The sequence below is a fragment of the Vipera ursinii genome, assembly GCF_947247035.1.
Source record: "Vipera ursinii genome assembly, chromosome: 14".
Classification (NCBI taxonomy): domain Eukaryota; kingdom Metazoa; phylum Chordata; class Lepidosauria; order Squamata; family Viperidae; genus Vipera; species Vipera ursinii.
The window spans coordinates 2,446,102-2,464,215 of record NC_139527.1 but is presented as its reverse complement, the minus strand read 5'-3'; the positions used below and the strand labels follow the sequence as shown (position 1 = coordinate 2,464,215).

At 47.0% G+C, this 18,114-nt stretch overlaps 1 protein-coding gene across 1 annotated transcript; it reads left to right on the top strand.

Moving 5' to 3' along the window:
* Positions 1–3,749: 3,749 nt before the first annotated feature.
* SEC14L2 (SEC14 like lipid binding 2) lies at positions 3,750–18,096 on the top strand. The gene is made up of 12 exons (XM_083373940.1): positions 3,750–3,860; positions 10,518–10,593; positions 11,769–11,812; positions 12,122–12,181; positions 12,579–12,767; positions 13,542–13,637; positions 14,098–14,158; positions 14,267–14,350; positions 14,692–14,798; positions 15,075–15,214; positions 16,524–16,693; positions 16,915–18,096. Exons 1-12 carry the CDS (start codon positions 3,807–3,809, stop codon positions 17,061–17,063), a joined length of 1,230 nt encoding a protein of 409 aa, XP_083230066.1. The 5' UTR covers positions 3,750–3,806; the 3' UTR covers positions 17,064–18,096.
* The last annotated feature ends 18 nt before the right edge of the window (positions 18,097–18,114 follow it).

Below are 18,114 nucleotides of genomic sequence, written 5' to 3'. Positions count from 1 at the left end.
AATCCCTTGTGTTCGAATTTTAAGAAGGGTGAGAAAGGAAAGGACGGTGGTTGCAGCCAGCAAACATTCCCAAGTAGGGCAAGGAAATTGGTACACCTCTTGAACCATAAAGCTGGTGAAACAAGCCAGATCATTTGATACACTGAAACTTGGAATCGGAGCTCCGGTAACCGAGATCGTTCGGGTGGAGCCTGCCTGGAGCATGAATCTGATTGCCCAACATCTTATTTACACATCTTACCCACCCCAGAGGCCTGCAGATCTAAGAGTTCCCTTTCTATATAATGTGAGAATCTGGTCATAATGGTTAAGGCTGCTGCCAGGAACAACAAGACCAAGATTATAAAACTAATTAGCGTGATACTTGTATGATTAACTAGTGTGTGGAAACTCCAAGGCTTTGACGGCTCTCAGTAACTCCTGATCCGCTTAACTCACTTTCAAAAGGTGATACCAGGTTTCTTCAAAGTGCCCTGCAATCCTCCAGCTATTCCTCAAGATGAGAGTCACCGAGTTCATTGCAAATATCTTCTCCTTTAATTTAGCAGCGTGGGCGATGGTCAGATAGTGAACGGAGCATCAGTGAAAATTTTCATAGATGCTGGAGTGGAAATATCCAGCACTGACTTCTCTGCAGAGAGATGCAAAGTTGAAAGCAGAGTAAAAGGCTTCCTCCATTATTTGCGACAACTGACACACACATTCTAAGAGCAGCAGAACAAAAAACGCTTTTTGTCCCCCCCCCTTTCACTTTCCTACTCGGCTTATTTTTTTCTTTTTGCTTTGTTTATCTTTCTCTCCTTCCATTATGTCTCTGGAATGCTTTGCTATCAGATCTCAAGCGGACAAGAGGGGGCGGGTTTGTTTGCTAAATTCCTCTGCCTTCCCCAATTTTTGCAAGCACCCTGACCTGCGTTTCTCAATCTCAGCAACTGGGTGGACTTGCAACTTCCAGAATTTCCCTAACCAGATTTCCGGAGAAGCAACCTGGACTTCAGCAGTGAGGACAATTAACCAGTGGAACGACTTGCCACCAGAAATTGTAGGGGCTTCATCACTGGAGCTTTTGAAGGAGAGACTGGACGGCCATTTGTCTGAAATGGTACAGGGTTTCCTGCCTGAGCAGGGGGTGGACTAGATGACCTCCAAGGTCCCTTCCAACTTTATATTATTATTATTATTATTATTATTATTATTATTATTATTATTATTATTATTAAATAGTATAGGGCAGAGGTCTTCAAACTTGGCTCTTTTATGACTTGTGGACTTCAACTCCCAGAATTACTCAGCGAGGAATTCTGGGAGTTGAAGTCCACAAGTCATAAAAGGGCCAAGTTTGAAGACTCCTGGTATAGGGTCTTCTGCTTGAGCAGGAGGCTGGACTAGATGACCTCTGAGTTTTGATCACACAGTCATGGGGATGCTACAAAAGTGGTAGCTGTGAAAAATGGCCATCAGTCCCTTTTTTCCAGTGCCGTTGTAACTTTGAGCGGTCGCTAAGTGAACTGTTGTACGTGGACAGTTTTACCTGTGTAAGTGAAACATTTCTTTCAACAAGGTGATGTCAGTTTACGTTTTATGGAAAACAACTTTTTCACGTGGATCAGTAAGGCATTTTCAACAGTAATTGCAAGGATCAAATCTGTATATTTTGCATAAATGCCAATATATCTTTTTTTTTGTTTTGGCCACACGCTCTTATCTGTGTTCCCATTTGTGATTTTGCTGCACCTGCCAGTGAGATGATCTGCAGTCACATCTCGTCACCCAGCCTGTTTGCCTTTATTGTTACCATCCAAACATCACACCATGCCTGCAAGGCCAGTTGAATCCTAGGGACCAACAATTGTCCATTGTTAATCACTGGCCTGACACTTAAGGGAAGGAGCTTAAAGGGATTAACACCCTGCGGTTGCATAACAGGCTGCCCCCCCCACTTTTAAAAAAAAAGAAAGAAGAAAAAGTCTTTTTTCAATTTGAAGCTTTTTCATATTTCAGCAGAACCAGTATGACCAGAAACCCAGATGGAAATTCTCTTGATCTGTAGGACTTCAACTCCGGCTATCGGGATGTTGTGAAAGAGATTTTTTTTATTTATTTATTTGCAATTTGGCAAAAGGGGGGGAGGGAAAGTTAAAGGATTTAAGGACCAAGAAGAAGAATTTAGGAGGCTGGGAATTTTCAAAGTGTGTGTTTGTGTGTGTGTGTGTGTGTGTGTGTGTGTGTGTGTGTGTGAAAGTACATGGGTGCAAGGAATCCAAACAAAACACACACACAAAAGCTGAAAAATTAGTCCATAGTTTTCAGGTGCTTTAAGATGGCGGGTAGCCTGCTTGTTCAGCTCAGCTTCCCGGGGGGGGGGGGGAATTCCTAGCCAATATTCCAGTAACATCTCTGGAGATTCCTATTCTGTTCTTGTGGGATCTGACTGGCTGGGGAATTCTGGGAGTTGAAGTCCACCCGTCTTCAACTTGCCAAGCTTGAGAAGCACCGCTCTAAGTGCTATGTCAACACTCAGGGGATCAGTTAGGTAAGAAGAGCTGGATGGAATGCAACTTGATCCAGCCTGCCAAGTTGCCCAGCCAGGACTTCTATTATGTTCTCCAACGTCTTCCAGTCACAAAGCTTCCGCCTCGCCCCCTGCCTACCCAGCCCTGGACATAACCTTGCCAGCTTTTCACCTCAGGAGGACATCCAAGCTGATCAAACAAAGTTCCTTGATAGCTATCGGCCATGACGTAGCTCTCTGGAAAAGCTCTGGGGCTAGGAAAAGTGGAAGGAAGGAAAAAGGAGAAGAGGATGACCAAGGACCAGGTGGAAGGAGTCAGTTTGGGGGGAGATGGGGGCACCGTTGGAAGATCTGACGGAGCAAGCTAGGGACAGCTCACCCTGGAGAATACCTGTCTAGGTGGTTGCTAGGAGCTGATTACAACAGGACGACACATCATCCTTCCATCTCTGCAGGACAGCAGAGTCATTTATGGATTCTGGCGGCCTTTAGCCAAACACAGCCCACCCACCCCCACCCCCATTCCTCCTTTGCCCTGTGAGCCCGTCCCTCTCAATCCAGGAGCCAGTTACTACGACTCCCAGAATTCTTCTCCCATTGGCACTGCTGGCAGGGCTGCTGGAAGCAGTAGTCCTACAAAAAGGAGAACGTTTGTAGCTCAGGGTTGACGTCAGGAGTGCTGGGCGCTCTCTGCGCTTGCTCGGTTTCTTGCAGACGTTTCCGTGACCCAACTAGGGAATATCATCAGTGCTAGAAGAGTTACAAAGAGGAGGAGGAGGAGGAGGAGGGTTGTGGGGTCCTTGAGCTTGCTCTCTGAGCTTGCTTGTTTTCTTGCAGACCTTTCATCACCCAACTAGGTGACATCATCAGAGCTAGCACTGCATTGCAGTAGAATTGATGATGTTACCTAGTTAGGTCATGAAACGTCTGCAAGAAAAGAAGCAAGCTCAGAGAGCGCCCGGGACCCCATGGTCCTCCTCCTCCTCCTCCTCCCCCCCATTCTCTTCTAGCACTGATGGCGTTGCCTAGTTTGGGTCACGAAACGTCTGCTAGAAAACAAGCCAGCTCAGAGGGCACCAAGGATGCCTCGTGGGAGTAGTAGTTCCCCAGCCCCTGAAGCTCCTCTTCCTCCTCCTCCTCCTCCTCCTCCTCCTCCTGCCCCCTCCCCTCCGAGGGCGCGGGGCGTTTTCCCGGGGAGGGGAGAGGAGGGGAGGGGAGGGGGCGTGACCCGCCCACTCGCTGCCGCTGAAAGCCGACGGGGCCCGGCAGCCCGAAGCCAGCTGACGCGGGGACCATGAGCGGGCACGTCGGCGACCTGAGCGCCAAGCAGGAGGCGGCGCTGGCCCAGGTGAGCGGAGCCCCTGCCCTGCCTTCCCCTCCCTGGCAAAGAAGAAGCCCCCCCCCCCCACACACACACTCCGACCGTGCCCCCCCCCCGTTCGCTTGCCCGCCCGGGATCCGCGCAGCGAGGCTCCCTTGCCCGAGCCAGGCGTGCAGAGGCTCTTTACGCAAAGGCTCTTTACGCAAAGCCTGCGGGACTCCAGAGCCGCTCAGCCCCAGCCAGGAGTAGCTCTAGGAGTGGGTGGCGGGGCTGCATCTGGGCTTCTCTCGATCTGCCGACTCACCAAGCCGGCTTCGTGCCGGGGACCCTCGCCGGCGCCCTTGCCCGTAGCGCTCGCCGCGCCGCGCAGCTTGATCCTTCGCGTGCAAGTTTCCACTCGCCTCTCCAGGGAGCGGGACCGCGGATAGTACAGTAGGATAGGGTAGGATGGGATAGGATAGGATATAGGATAACAGAGTTGGGAGGGACCTTGGAGGTCTTCTAGTCCTACCCCCTGCTCAGGCAGGAAAGCCTGTACCATTTCAGACGAAGGGTTGTCCAGTAACTCAGGAGGGAAGGTGAATACGTTTCCCCGGGTTAATAATGCTGCAGGATCCAATCTGAGTTGGTCACCGGGACTGGAGCTTTGTTCTTCCAAGTTTTCGGCCTTGTGGCTGGATCCCATTTGCAGCGCACGCATTCTGGAGAGAGGACCTGGATCTCCCTTGCAGGGTTCTTGCTTTGAAGTGCAGGGGAGGGGGCAGAAGTGAAGACAGATCCGGGACTTGCCTGTAGGTAAGAGAGGAGCGCCCTCTCAGCCGGGGCCATGGTAGTTGTAGTTAGACCTCAGCGGTGAGCACCTGGCACAGCGCAGGTCATTCACCCAGCGGGCAGCTCACACCAGGCCTGGACAGTGGGGTTAAAGGTCTTTGGTTTCCAAGAGTGATTCCTACATAATTCGAGGCACGAATCAACCACCGCCACCACGAGAAAGCGCCATTTCCCCACATCTCCAAAGGGTGGACAAGAAGGGATTTGCGCAATGAAGTGGCCCCACTTTGAGATTGCCTTCAAAGCACTATGAAGTGGTATACAAATCTAAGCGCTGTTGCTATCAAAGGTGCCTGGGAAGGAGGCACCTTCAGAGGAGGTGAAGGTTTGATGCAAATCTTGGCTTGGACTCTCTCCCAACTGTCTCCCAAGAGCATTTCTTTCTTTCTTTCTTTCTTTCTTTCTTTCTTTCTTTCTTTCTTTCTTTCTTTCTTTCTTTCTTTCTTTCTTTCTTTCTTTCTTTTTAAAGAAAGGAAGGGAATTGGGAAATATGGCTGCCCTTTCCTTTGCAGGAACATGCTCATCCTTCATCCTTGTGCATGCTGGACTTAATCACGCCTAAGGCAGGGTGCAAAACTGATTACTCTTAGATAAGATAACCTTTATTGTCATTTTTTTTACTGGCCCGCATTAGAAATGAAACTCTGTTGCCTGCTCTCAAAAAGAAAGTATATATATCTACCTGTACGAATGCATCACACACATACACCCGTGCTGTGTGTACAACCATGCGTGTGTATCCATATAAATATTCATCACAGCCCATTTTGAACACGTAGCGGAAGGAGGAAGTTTGAGAGTTCAGGAGGTTGATACTGTATGGAACAAAATGGTGGCTGAATCTGGAAGTTCTGCTTCGCATACCACAAAGCCCCTTCCTCCCAGAAGGTAACAAGGAAAACAGGTCGTGGAGAGGATGTGTAGCGTGCCAGACAATCCTGCGGACCTTGCTCAAGCAACGCTTCTGTACCATGTCCTGGAAACTGCCAATGATCTTTTCTGCCGTCCTCACCACTCTCTGCACCGCCTTCCTGTCCGAAGCAGGGATGCTTCCAAACCAGACTGTGGTGCCGTATGACAGGATGCTCTCGATCGTGCCTCTGTAGAAAGTGGCCAGGATGGGGGAAGGAAGATGTGCTTTTCTCATGCGACGCAGAAAATACAGGTGCTGCCGTGCCCGCTTCATCGTTTTTCGCTGTTGAGTGACCAAGCTCAACATTTGACTAAGCTTGATCTATTTTTTGCGCCCTTGCAGTGCATTCTTCTCCCTGTGAACTGAACATTCTTTCCCTTTAGGAAGTTCTGGGTCCTTTTTAGGGCGTTGGAGGTTTTTAATGAGGCGATTGGAGACCCATTTGTCTAGGTTGGTATAAGATTTCCTGCTTGACCAGGGGGTTGGACTAGAAGACCTGTAAGGTTGCTTCCAACTCTGTTATTCTGTATTTGATATTCAGTACTTCTCAACCTTGGGAGTTTGAAGATGTGTGGGCTTCAACTCCCAGGATTCCTGCTTTTGGGGGGGGGAATGTTGGTTTCCTGTAGCAAATGCAGAAACAGAAGCATTCCAAAAAGGCCCATTTGGGGATTTTAAAAATGGATAAACAGATTCACATCTGCGTACTGAGGGAATCTCCCTAGCAAGTTGAAACTAGCTCCCTCATTTTGGGATGGTGTTTCTAAAGTTAGTGGCTGCCCCAGTAGACAGTAATTTGCTGGCACTCAGTTTCCTTTCCTACTGTAAATGAGGCAATGAGATTGCACCCTCCCATGCCAGGGTGTTTTGCTCTTTAAGCATCCTGGCTTCTTTCAGGGTGGAAGCAGATGGCCAGTCGGATTCACACAACATGTTTCGCCTTAATCCTGGTTAACCGCGTACAGCCGCTATCTTCCTCTAAGACTCAGATTGACACTGCAGAGCAGGCTATAACAATCTCTTTCTCTGATAGTGCAATCTCCATTGTTTCTGTTGTGACACAACATCGAGAGAATCTGCGCAACTCTGCGATCCCCAAAAATGGGCAATCACAGTTTAACCTTGTTAAACCAATTTAACCTGGGGTTGTTTTTTTTTTTAAAATCAGCTTGGGTCCATGCTGAATGCAGATAACTGGGCTTAATTCGTTAGGTAACACATGGCTCTTTCAGTCTGTTGTGTGAGTACGGCTGTTTGGATTAAAAACAAGGCTTTGCCTGCCTGCTTAAGGCTCTTCAGCCAGCTGATCCATCCGTCTTGAGGCTAAGGGGAGGCAGTCCAACCCTTGCGTGGCACCTACCTCTCAGCTTTCATATTTGAAGGGATTACAATGAGATTTGCACTAAAGCCCAAGAACCGGGTTCAGCTTACATGCTAAGCGCCAAGGACAGAGGACGCACGCCACAATGGTTGTGTTGACATAACATGCCATCTTTAAACAAGCTTAACAATGGAAATTGTTGGGCTCAATTGTAGCTGTGAGAACTACCTGTACAGGTGTATCACCCTCCCTTTGACCCCAGGTACCTGCCATGCAGGAATCGGCGTCTCTGCCCGGGGAATGGGGTTGCCTGGGCAACTGGGCAGAGAAAGTGAGCTATCCTGGGACTTGGCAACCAGGGCAACTGCATCTACACACTTCGTTGCTGAGTCTGGCAGTTGTGCCTCTTAAGAACGAAACGAGACCGATGGATTTGCTCCCTTGGTGGGCTGAAAAGGCAAAGGAGGTCGGGGGAATCAATTTATTGGATGCCACTCAGGTTACACAGCATCAGCCACTTTAAGAGATGTGGACTTCATCTCCCAGAATTCCCCAGCCAGCAGCATCTGTAATGATATGCTTTATTTTTATTTTATTTTATTTAAAAAGAAATCTTTTCACATCAAAATAAAAAGTATTTTTTTTTTAAAAAAAGCATTATTTCCCCTATGTTGTGCATGGCTTCTAGAAGGAAAATGGATATCCATGCGTGTTTCTGCTCTACCTGGCTTTGTGGGGAAGCCAGAAATCTGGATTAAATTCTTTGTGTGTGTGTGTGTAAAGAATTTAGTCCAGGTTATTGACCCTTCCATTCAGCCTGGTTGATTGGTAAGGATGGTTCTGGGCTGCCCCAACCTTTGTACTCTGGAGAGTCCTTTGCGAAATGCTTTTTGCTGAGGTTGCCCACTTTTTCCCCCCTGCCTGCTTCTCTCTCTTTCCAACACCTGTTCTTAACCAGAAGAGAATTCATCGCATTTCATCTTACGAGATTATTCCACTCCGTGTTTCTCAAAGCTTGGCAACTTAAGACATGTGAACTACAACGCCCAGCTAGCATAGAGCTGAAATCCAGACTTTTTAATTGCCAGGGTTGCAAAACACTGATCTCACTTATCTATGTGGCTTCTGTTTGAGGGTCCAGTTATTTTATTTATTTATTTATTTATTTATTTATTCGGTTTATATACCGCCCTATTCCCAAAGGACTCAGGGCGGTTTACAAGGCAAAATTTAAAAACAATCCAATATAAAATTAAATTAAATTTAGTCTAGCCGCAAAAATTAAAATCACAATTTAAAAACATTAAACTCCTCAGTCCAGACCAGATAGCTCAAAGAGCCAGGTTTTTAGGTCCCGGCGAAATGAACGAAGGTCGGGGGCAGTCCGGAGTTCCGTTGGCAGTTGATTCCATAGGGCAGGCACGCCCACAGAGAACGCCCTCCCCCTGTGGATCGCCCGTCGGCAATCCTTGACCGGAGGAGGCCCTCCCTGTGGGAGCGCACAGGACGATGGGAAATTGACGCTGGCAGCAGGTGCTCCCTCAAATATCCCGGACCCAAGCCATTTAGGGCTTTATAGGTCATCACCGGCACCTTGAATCTCACCCGGAGGGCAACTGGAAGCCAATGCAGCTCGCGGAGAAGAGGCGTTACATGGGAGTATCGGGAGACTCCCATCACAACTCGCGCGGCTGCATTCTGCACCAAGTTATGCCTCCAAATTGTCTCTTTGCCCAAGTTGTGTGTGAGGTTCCTTTGTTACTCTTTTCATCGGATGAGCATTTAAGTATCAGGTTCATGCCATGGGCAATAACAGAATAACTCGAGTTGGAAGGGACTTTGGAGGTTTTCTAGTCTGACCCCCCCTGGTTAAGCAGGGAGACCCTATAATAGAATTCTAGACAAGGGGCTGTCCGATCTCTTCTTAAAAGCCTCCATCGATGAAGCAGCCATAACTTCTGGAGGCAAGACGTTCCACCGGTTGATTGTTCTCACTGTCAGGAAATCCTTGCTCATTTCTAGGCTGTATCTGTCTTTAAGAAACTTCCACTCATTACTTCTCATCCTGTCCTCAGGTGCTTTGCGGATTAATTCAATCCCCTCTTCTCTGTGGCAGCCCTTCAGGTACCGGAAGACGGCTATCATGGTACCCCTAATCCTTCCTAATTTCTTAGGTTCCGTGGCCTCTCCCTTTTTGTCCTTCCAGGTTAAACCAGGTTTCATCCCTTCTGGCTGAATAATCCAATTTGGGGTATAATTTTGAGTCAATGACCCATTTTGATTGGGGGGCGCGCAGGGTGTCAGTACCTTCACCATATGGTGGCTTGGTCAATGTGGCCAGTTGTTCCACGTTGCCCTGTATGACCTTCATATCTCTTTTTCTTGAGGAGGCGAATATATTTTTTTCAAATAGGAGGGGACTTTATTAATGCATTAGCGCTATCCCTACTTTTCCATTCAGAGCACAAATGGATAAGAGAAATCCCTTCTTCAATTTTTCCACCTCGGTGAGATCGCTGAGCTAAAAAAAATATATAAAATCTGCGGGGCTTTGCTTTGCAAAAAAAGGCCAGGCTTTCAAAATTAAAAAGTGCATTTAAAGATAAAAGCCATTTTTTTTTCTGGCGATTGGTGCTTCCAAACCGTTTCTCCTGACCTGATTTTTATTGATCAATTGGTTCCTGCTGGCATTGAGACACTCCTTTTTAATGCACAGGTAAAAGGTGGCATTAGAAGAAATGTATAGAGCCGAAAGTGATAATAGGCTCAAGGTATCACAATGTTTGCCTGCATCTAGAAGATTATGACCTTGTAAAGATCTTGCGCGATAAGATGAAACCAAGAGGAACTGAACTAGAATAACCTCATTTAATGTGTGGGATGTTTTCCATAGCAACCAGGGGTGTGATTAAATCGGATTAAGTGCATTTTGATATCCAGGCTCACTCCCATTCCACAATCCCTGGGCTGCGTTCACACATGCAGCTTCGTGTCACGAAGGATTGGTCCACACATGCTCATATTCCTTCGTGACTGCAGCGTCCAGTAGACCGGTGGTTTAGTAGTGAAAACGCCGGGCTAGAAACCAGGAGATGGTGAGTTCTAGTCCCACCTTAGGCATCACCAGGAGACAGCAATAGCACCTAGATTTATATACCACTCCATAGTGCTTTACAGCCCTCTCTAAGCGGTTTACAGAGTCAGCCTCTTGCCCCCAACAATCTGGATCCTCATTTTACTGACCTTGGAAGGATGGAAGGCTTAGTCAACCTTGAGCCGGGATTGAACTGCTGGCAGTCGGCAGAATTAGCCTGCCATACTGCATTCTAACCACTCTGCCACCAGGGCTACTGGGACTTGGTGCCCCTACCATTGAAAAGTACGCCCTTTGCTTCCCAACCTTCCCGTCACTGGCAGTTTTCTTTGACTTTCCCTCCGCTGCGAGTTACAAATGAATTATATACCTTCGGGATAGCCTGATCTGCCGTGCAAATCTAACCACTATTTTATTTTGACTGATTTCCATGAAAACATTAAGAGGCTTGAGCAAGAAATGAAAGATTGTAACTTGAATGTAAATCACCGCCCCCCATTTCTCTCCCCGCCCCTTGTTCTATAGTTCCGTGAGAATATCCAAGATATCTTACCGGGTCTTCCGGTTCAGGATGATTACTACTTGTTGAAATGGCTCCGAGGTAAGAAAGAAATTTGCATCGTGTTTGTAGCAAGCTGGGTGTATTTTCCGTGGCAATACTTCTGAGGGCACAGAATCAATCGGGAACGGAAACTTCAGCCGTGGGAAGCTACGCTCCCATTGCAAAGATGATCCAGATGTCAAAGCAGGACCACTTAATGGGAAACACTTAGAGCTGGGGTCCTCACCCCCCGGGCCCCAGCCCACTGCCGAGCTACATTCAGCTCTCAAAGGGTAACCAACTCCAAGATACACTACATAAACCCGACAAATGATTATGCACACACACACACACACACACACACACACGACACAGAGAAAGAACACAGTCTTAATTCGGATGCATGCATCTACACGGAGAGAGAAAAAAGAATCCTGCCAATTTACAAGAATGAGTAAATCATAGGTTAGGGTCAGATTCGTCCCGGGATGGAAGTTAGGAGAAACTGGGAAAGCCAAAGACATTCCTTGAGTTCTTAAGAAGCGTGGAAATGTTTTCAGCCTGCCATTTTGGGATGGCAACCCATTCTGGACAAGGAGCCAAGTGGCCTTGCATTTCTTTACCGGGCCTCTGAATGGTGATCAGATAAGAAGCGTCAGTTGCAGAATGCCACAAGCCCAGGCAAATCTGGGACAGGACAGATGCTTTTTGGCCAGTGTCAAAGCTGTTAAATGGAGTCGTTTTTCCGGCCCCCAGGGTGCAATTAAAAACAGATCTTTGGACGTGAGCCACAGTTGCAGTCTAGGTTTAATTTTAATTAGCGCATGAGCCAGGCAGTTGTTTTTTTTGTTTTTTTTTTCAAATCACGGTTATGCAACTCTGCAAAAAGGCAAGAGATAATATCACTCAAAAGGAAAATGTTTCCTTCAAATCTGGCTGAGTTTGCTGCCTGAGGAATTTATATGCTGCCTGTCTCACTAGCCAGAGTGAGTCTGGGCAAGGCTGCCATTTAAGGGGATTAAAGTGAGCCAAGGGGAAGCTCAACAAAAGGTAAATCAAAGTGGCAAATGATTCCTCTTGTTGGACCTGGGTTCAAACCTAGCTGTCGGACTCGATCAATGGAAGAACTCTTCCTACCGAAAGGGGTGGGAACTCTCACAACAATGCCACATCGGTGACTCTGGCACGGTCCGGTGTGGCGTTTCTATCCCTAACCGTCGTGATCTTCTTTTCAGCCCGGTGTTTTGACCTGCAGAAGTCGGAAGCCATGCTCAGGAAGGTAAGAGGCAACTCGCTCGGCTTATTATTATTATTATTTATGCACGTCGTAGGACAAGGGACACCCAGCAAACTGCTCATTTTACAAGGCTGTGCTTCTAGGCTAGCCTGGATTTGTTTGTTTTTGTTCGTGTGTGTCAGTCTCCCCAAACCAAGAAAGATACACTGCTTTACGACATTACGACTGAACAGTCGTAAGCGGCAGGCTCCGTTAGGATTGTAACCTGAGGGATACCTGTAGTGAGGCTGACGCAAACATTCTCTTTCTCCCCACTTATGTGGCTTGTTCTCTCGTTTTCTTGGCGAACAGCATGTGCAGGTACGCAAGTATTTGGATTCTGACCACATAAAGGAATGGAAAGCCCCAGAGGTGAGTCTCAGGTGATCTCCGGGGATGCCGGTTCCTCCCAAAAATGGTACGCTCTCCCCCGTCTCTCAGCTTCCAGGGTGCACCATCTTGGTCGCCTCAGAAGTGTTGCCATCCTGTTCACTGGGTCAGATGTTTTTCGGCATTGTTTGGCTAGCCCAGGGGTAGCCCAGGGGTAGGCAACCTCGGCTCTTTTATGACTCATGGACTTCAACTCCCAGAATTCCTGAGCCAGCACGGCTCAGCTTGGAAACCTCTCCCTTTCCCCTTAGCATGGCTGGCTCAGGAATTCTGGGAGTTGAAGTCCATGAGTCATAAAAGAGCCGAGGTTGCCTACCCCTGGGCTAGGTCCATCACTTGGAGACTGGCCCTTCTCACTTTTGCCCTCGGCTTCTCTCAGGTTATCCAGAAGTACATGGCTGGAGGCATATGTGGCTTTGATCGGGACGGCTGCCCAGTTTGCTACGAGATCATTGGGACCCTCGACCCCAAAGGGCTGCTCTACTCTGCTTCGAAACAGGATCTGCTCAAAAATAAATTCCAGGACTGCGAGGTTTTGAGGGAGAGCTGCGACAGTCAGACCCAAAAGGTAAGACAGGAGACAGAGGCTGCGATCCAGACGTTCTGAATTTTTTCCCCCCTCCCCGGCCATGGAACCTGTTCAGTGTAAAGTAAAACTGAATACAAATTCCAGGGTGCCTGATCAAAAGGCATCTGGAGGCTAGAACATATGTGGAAGGGCTGCAGGAACTGGATGTGTCTAGTCTGATGAGGAAAGGAATAGGGGTGACGCGACAGCAGCGTTCCAGTATCTAAGGGGCTACACAAAGAAGAGGGGGGTGGGGGTCAACCAACTTTCCAAAATGCCGGAAAGCAAGACAAGAAACAATGGCGGGAAGCAACCTGGAATTAAGGAGAAACTTCCTAACAGTGAGGACAATTAACCAGTGCAACAGCTGGCCTCCAGAAATCGTGGGCGCTCCATCACTGGAGGTTTTTAAGAAGAGGCTAGACCAGGGGTCGGCAACCTCGGCTCTTTTATGACTCGTGGACTTCAACTCCCAGAATTCCTGAGTCAGCTATGCTATGCTGGCTCAGGAATTCTGGGAGTTGAAGTCCACGAGTCATAAAAGAGCCGAGGTTGCCGACCCCTGGGCTAGACAGTCACTTGTCTGAAATGGTCTAGCTTCCCCTGCTTGAGCAGGGGGTTGGACTAGAAGACCTCCAGGGTCCCTCCCAACTCTGTGGTTCTGTTCAAAGCTTTAGGGATAAAAATGTGACTGCTGCTGTTTCTATTTGTTGTCTTTAATTCCTCCCCCCCCCGCAATCTCTCTCTCTTCCCCCTTCCTCTCTTTTTCTTAAGCTGGGGAGAAGAATTGAAACTATCGTCATGATTTATGATTTTGAAGGGCTTGGTTTGAAGCACCTCTGGAAGCCAGCTGTTGAAGTCTACATAGAGGTGAGATGGGCAAAGAGGTTCGTGTCTCCTGCACGGAGAATTTTTCCTGATTATCAACATAATTTCTCAACATTAGCCACACGTTCTGGGTGTTGAAGTCCACACATCTTAAAGCTTCTGTTTGAGGAATTCTGGGAGCTGAAGTCCACATTTCTTAATATTTCTCGACCTGTGTGTGGACTTCAGCTCCCAGAATTCCCCAGCCAGCCATCTTAGAGTGACTGAGGTCGAGAAACGCTCTTAAAACATTCTGGCTGATGAATTGAAGTCTACGTAGCTTAAAACATGGTGGCTGAGGAATTCTGGGAGTTGAAGTCCACACAGCTTCAAGGGGACATTCATTATATTCTGAATGTCCCACTTCGGCTTTTGAATCCTGTTGTTAGGATGCATTAGGTTTAAATCCATGGTCTACCATACTGTAAACTATTGCAACTTAATTCTTTGTCCACACTTCCAGCTTCTTGGCATGTTCGAAGACAATTTCCCTGAGTGCCTTAAACATTTATTTGTCATTAAAGGTGAGCATCAGTCCTTCCCTGTTGAAGCATGCATTTGGTTTGGAGGGGGAAAAAATGTCATTTATCTCTTGACATAACCCTCATTTGTTTTTCCTGCACATTATACAGCTCCGAAACTATTCCCCGTAGCTTACAATATGGTGAAACACATTCTGAGTGAAGACACTCGCAAGAAGTTAATTATCTTAGGAGGTGGGTTGCGTCGTTACTGATTCTTTGATTGCTAGCAAGAAGAAAAAAAAGGGGGTGGATTCAGCAAAATTCAGACAAAAGACCTTTTATGACCTTTTTTAAAAGTTATATTAACAATGTAGTTCCTAGTACGTCATTTCTGCATAAAACAAGGCTCTAAATAGGAATATTTAAAATCTTGCTATGTCAGCTAAGGTTACAATTGTCCTTTTAGGCATTTTTTTTTATGTTTTGGTTCTTCGGTATGATTTTGTAAATGTTCAAAATGTTTTGGAGTGACACGGCAGCCAAAAGCAAGTCACCTATTAAAAAGAGCATCTTTTTTTTTCTTTTTTTTCTAGCAAATTGGAAGGAAGACTTGCAGAAATATATTGACCCCGCAGAGATTCCCATGATATATGGGGGGACCCTCACGGACCCTGATGGAAACCCCAAATGTGAATCCAAGGTACTGAATATTTATCGGCCACCCTGAAACCAGAAACCTTTGCAAAATTAGCCCCTGGCAGTCGGAAAGCGTGGCCGCTAAACGTTCTGGAACAGGCCATAAATGAGACTTGGCCATTTTTAAGATGGGTGGGCTTCAACTCCCAGAATACCAGTCTGGGGAATTCTGGGCATTTGAGGTCTGGACATCTTAAAATTGCCAAGGTTGAAAACCAAAACAAAACACTGAGATAGGATTTCATGCTCTCCGCTTCACAGATAACGTTCTGTGTTCTAGATATGCTTTGGTGGTGACGTCCCCCAAAAATACTACGTGCAAGATCAGCTGAAACAACAGTATGAGCATTCACTAACGGTCAACCGGGGGTCTTCCCAGCAGCTGGAATACGAGATCCTCTTCCCAAGCTGCGTCCTGAGGTAGGTTCCCCCTTGGCAGCATAGGGGGTGGGGGGAGAAGACGGAGGCTTTAGAGGCCTTCAGAGACCTCGGTGAGATGGACACGCTGGTCCTTCTTGCACCTTCGCTTCATACCTTTTACACCTGCCAGATAGGATGGCGGAGAAGGGGCAGGTCAGGAACACCCAGGGAACTCCAGGGCTGGCCAGATTCTGAACCCAGATTCTTCTCACATTTTTTTCCCCCAGCCTATTATTATTATTTTTAAAAAAAAGAAGTTAAAACTCCAAATATTTTTTCTCACACAAACAAAATGCACACCAAGCAAGACATTTAAAAACGTGCATTAAAAAAAACACCAACACCTATCGGGGTGGGGATAACGTATTATCCCTCCCCCCCAACTGAATACTGATAAATATACTATCAACGATATTAGTTTCCCACCCCTTGCAAAACAAGTTTATTTTATTAGACTTATACATCGCCCTTCTCCCGTAGGACTCAGGGTGGTTCACAAGGTTTTTTAAAAGAAACAATACCACAATTACAAAACTTAAAACAATTAAAATGACTATATTAAACCTTGAATATAAAAATCTTAGTTAAAAACCAATTAAAACCCCAATTAATACCCTCAGTCCAGGCCAGAGAGCTCAACAGGCCCAAACAAATTTTAAACTACCAACTCTATTTGCAGATTATTAAGCTGTCGTTTCTCTGCTACATTCATGACCCTGTAGGACAATACAAAAAAAAAAAGGCAAGATAGAAATTTCAAAACCCTCTGTTCGCAAATTGGTATGGTAATCAACTTGTGGAAAGTTTACCATGGTTTCTCAATGACTCTTAGAGAGCTAACGACCGACTCTCAGAGAGAGTACTAACGACCAGATGACTGCAAAGAATATAAATCCTTCCACTCCCCACCGTTCAATCAGAACTGAAGAAGCTTCCTGGATGAGAAGCGAAACATCTTCAAGGAAAAAAAAAGAACAAAATTCAGTTGCCCTTTGAAAAAAGCAGCTTTGGGACCACCGTGACCTGGATGACTGAGAATCTCCAGATGTTCCTGGATTTTAGCACTGCAGAGGAGAGTAGGAAACTTGAATGTCTGAACGGTCTTCCCCCTTTTAATAGTAAATGAAATTGAATGACTCTATTGCAGTCATTAACCAGCACAGGAAAACTGATGTTCAAAATATCCCAAACTAAACTGACAATGTTGGGATCGTTATGAAAATACAGACAGACCAAATAAAAATAATAATAATTGGGGCTCTCCTATTTAAATGTTCTTCTTTGATTTGTTTCCTGCTGTGAATTCAAGGTGGCAGTTTATGTCCGATGGTGGCGACATAGGCTTTGGCATCTACCTGAAGACCAAAGTGGGGGCCCGCCAGCACGCTGCGGAGATGGCAGAGGTGTATCCCAACCAGCGCTACAATGCACACCTGGTCCCTGAAGACGGCAGCCTTACCTGCCCAGATGTTGGCATCTGTGAGTAGCCTCTGCCGAAACCTGCTTGCTTTCTCTCCCCTTGCATATTTCATATTTGAAGTTCCTTCTTGCACTTCTGTTGGGGGCGTCTTACGTTAATAAACCCAGTAGATTTATTTTCTGTTTTATCAGTAGATTTATTTAAAAGATTTTGGGCCATAGCCCCTCTTAAAATGCAACGGCTGGCCTTGGGTGACGGCCTCTTTCCTCTGCCCCCACAGACGTCCTGCGTTTTGACAATACCTACAGCTACCTCTACGCCAAGAAAATCAGCTACACGGTGGAGGTTTTACTCCCGGATAAGAAATCGGAGCAGACGTTCCAGGAGTTGGAGGAACAGACCAGGGTGCTGGAGATCAACCACGCTTGATGAAGATGGGATCTCCCAGGAGCCTCCCCCACACTGCTCTCCTATCCGTCCCCAGGGGTGGGCAACCTCCCCAGAGGTCTTCTTTGGGGGTGGGATTCACGCTCGGGCAGTCAGCAGGCTGCCAGTTTCAACGATGTGGGTAGCGGACAGCGAATCGGTCCCTGGAGCCCCAGAGTTTTATAAAAAAAGGGCCCCGTGGCCTCCACCATCATTTGGTTCAGGACGCAGGAGAGACGTAGAGGTCAAGCTTGTGTGGGAATCGGCTGCCTGCTCTCTGCTTTAGGGCTACTCCAGGCAATGGGGCTCGCCAGCCTCTGGGGTGGCAGAATGCTTTGGACCCCCAGGGTATGATGGGGTCCAGAGAATCCCCCTCCCCTTCCTCACCAGGTCACAGCAAAATCCAGGGAAACTTAGCATTTGGCTTGCGTCAGGGATCCGCCCTGTCCAAAGACAGCGGAGTTCTCTGCCATTGGCTGAGGTACACTGTGCCTTTGTGGGGAGGCTCTGCTTCGAAAGCCACTGAAAGATCTGCCCTTTGATACCGTACATTTTCATCCCCGAATGTCTGAGACACCACACACACACACACACACGTGCTTTGCTGCTCATCAATTGCCTGAAACAGTCAACCAGCCTGCCTCAATTCCCTTGCTGACTCTGTGACATCGAGAGAACTGTCAGCCACCAAGCCTCAACAGAACTCTCTGTCTACCGAATCCCACTCGAGATTTACCCACCTGTTTTTGCTCCTGGTGACTTTATCCTTTGCACAACAGGATGTTTTCCGCCGCAAAAGTTGGGGAGACCGCAGAAGAATTAAGAAGAGGGAATTTGTCTCCCTTACCTGCTCCTGTCTCTATATTCTGGCTATTCTGAGCGGGATGGCCAAAAATGAAATACGAAGCCACTGTGCACTTTGGGGTTTTCCTCTGCAACCTTCAGATAATTTAAAAAAAAAATATTTTTAGAATATTTTTAATAAACCAGAAGGAGAAAAGAAGAACAATGAAACAGAGGGATTTGTAAACTGTAAAAAAAAATTAGGAATTTA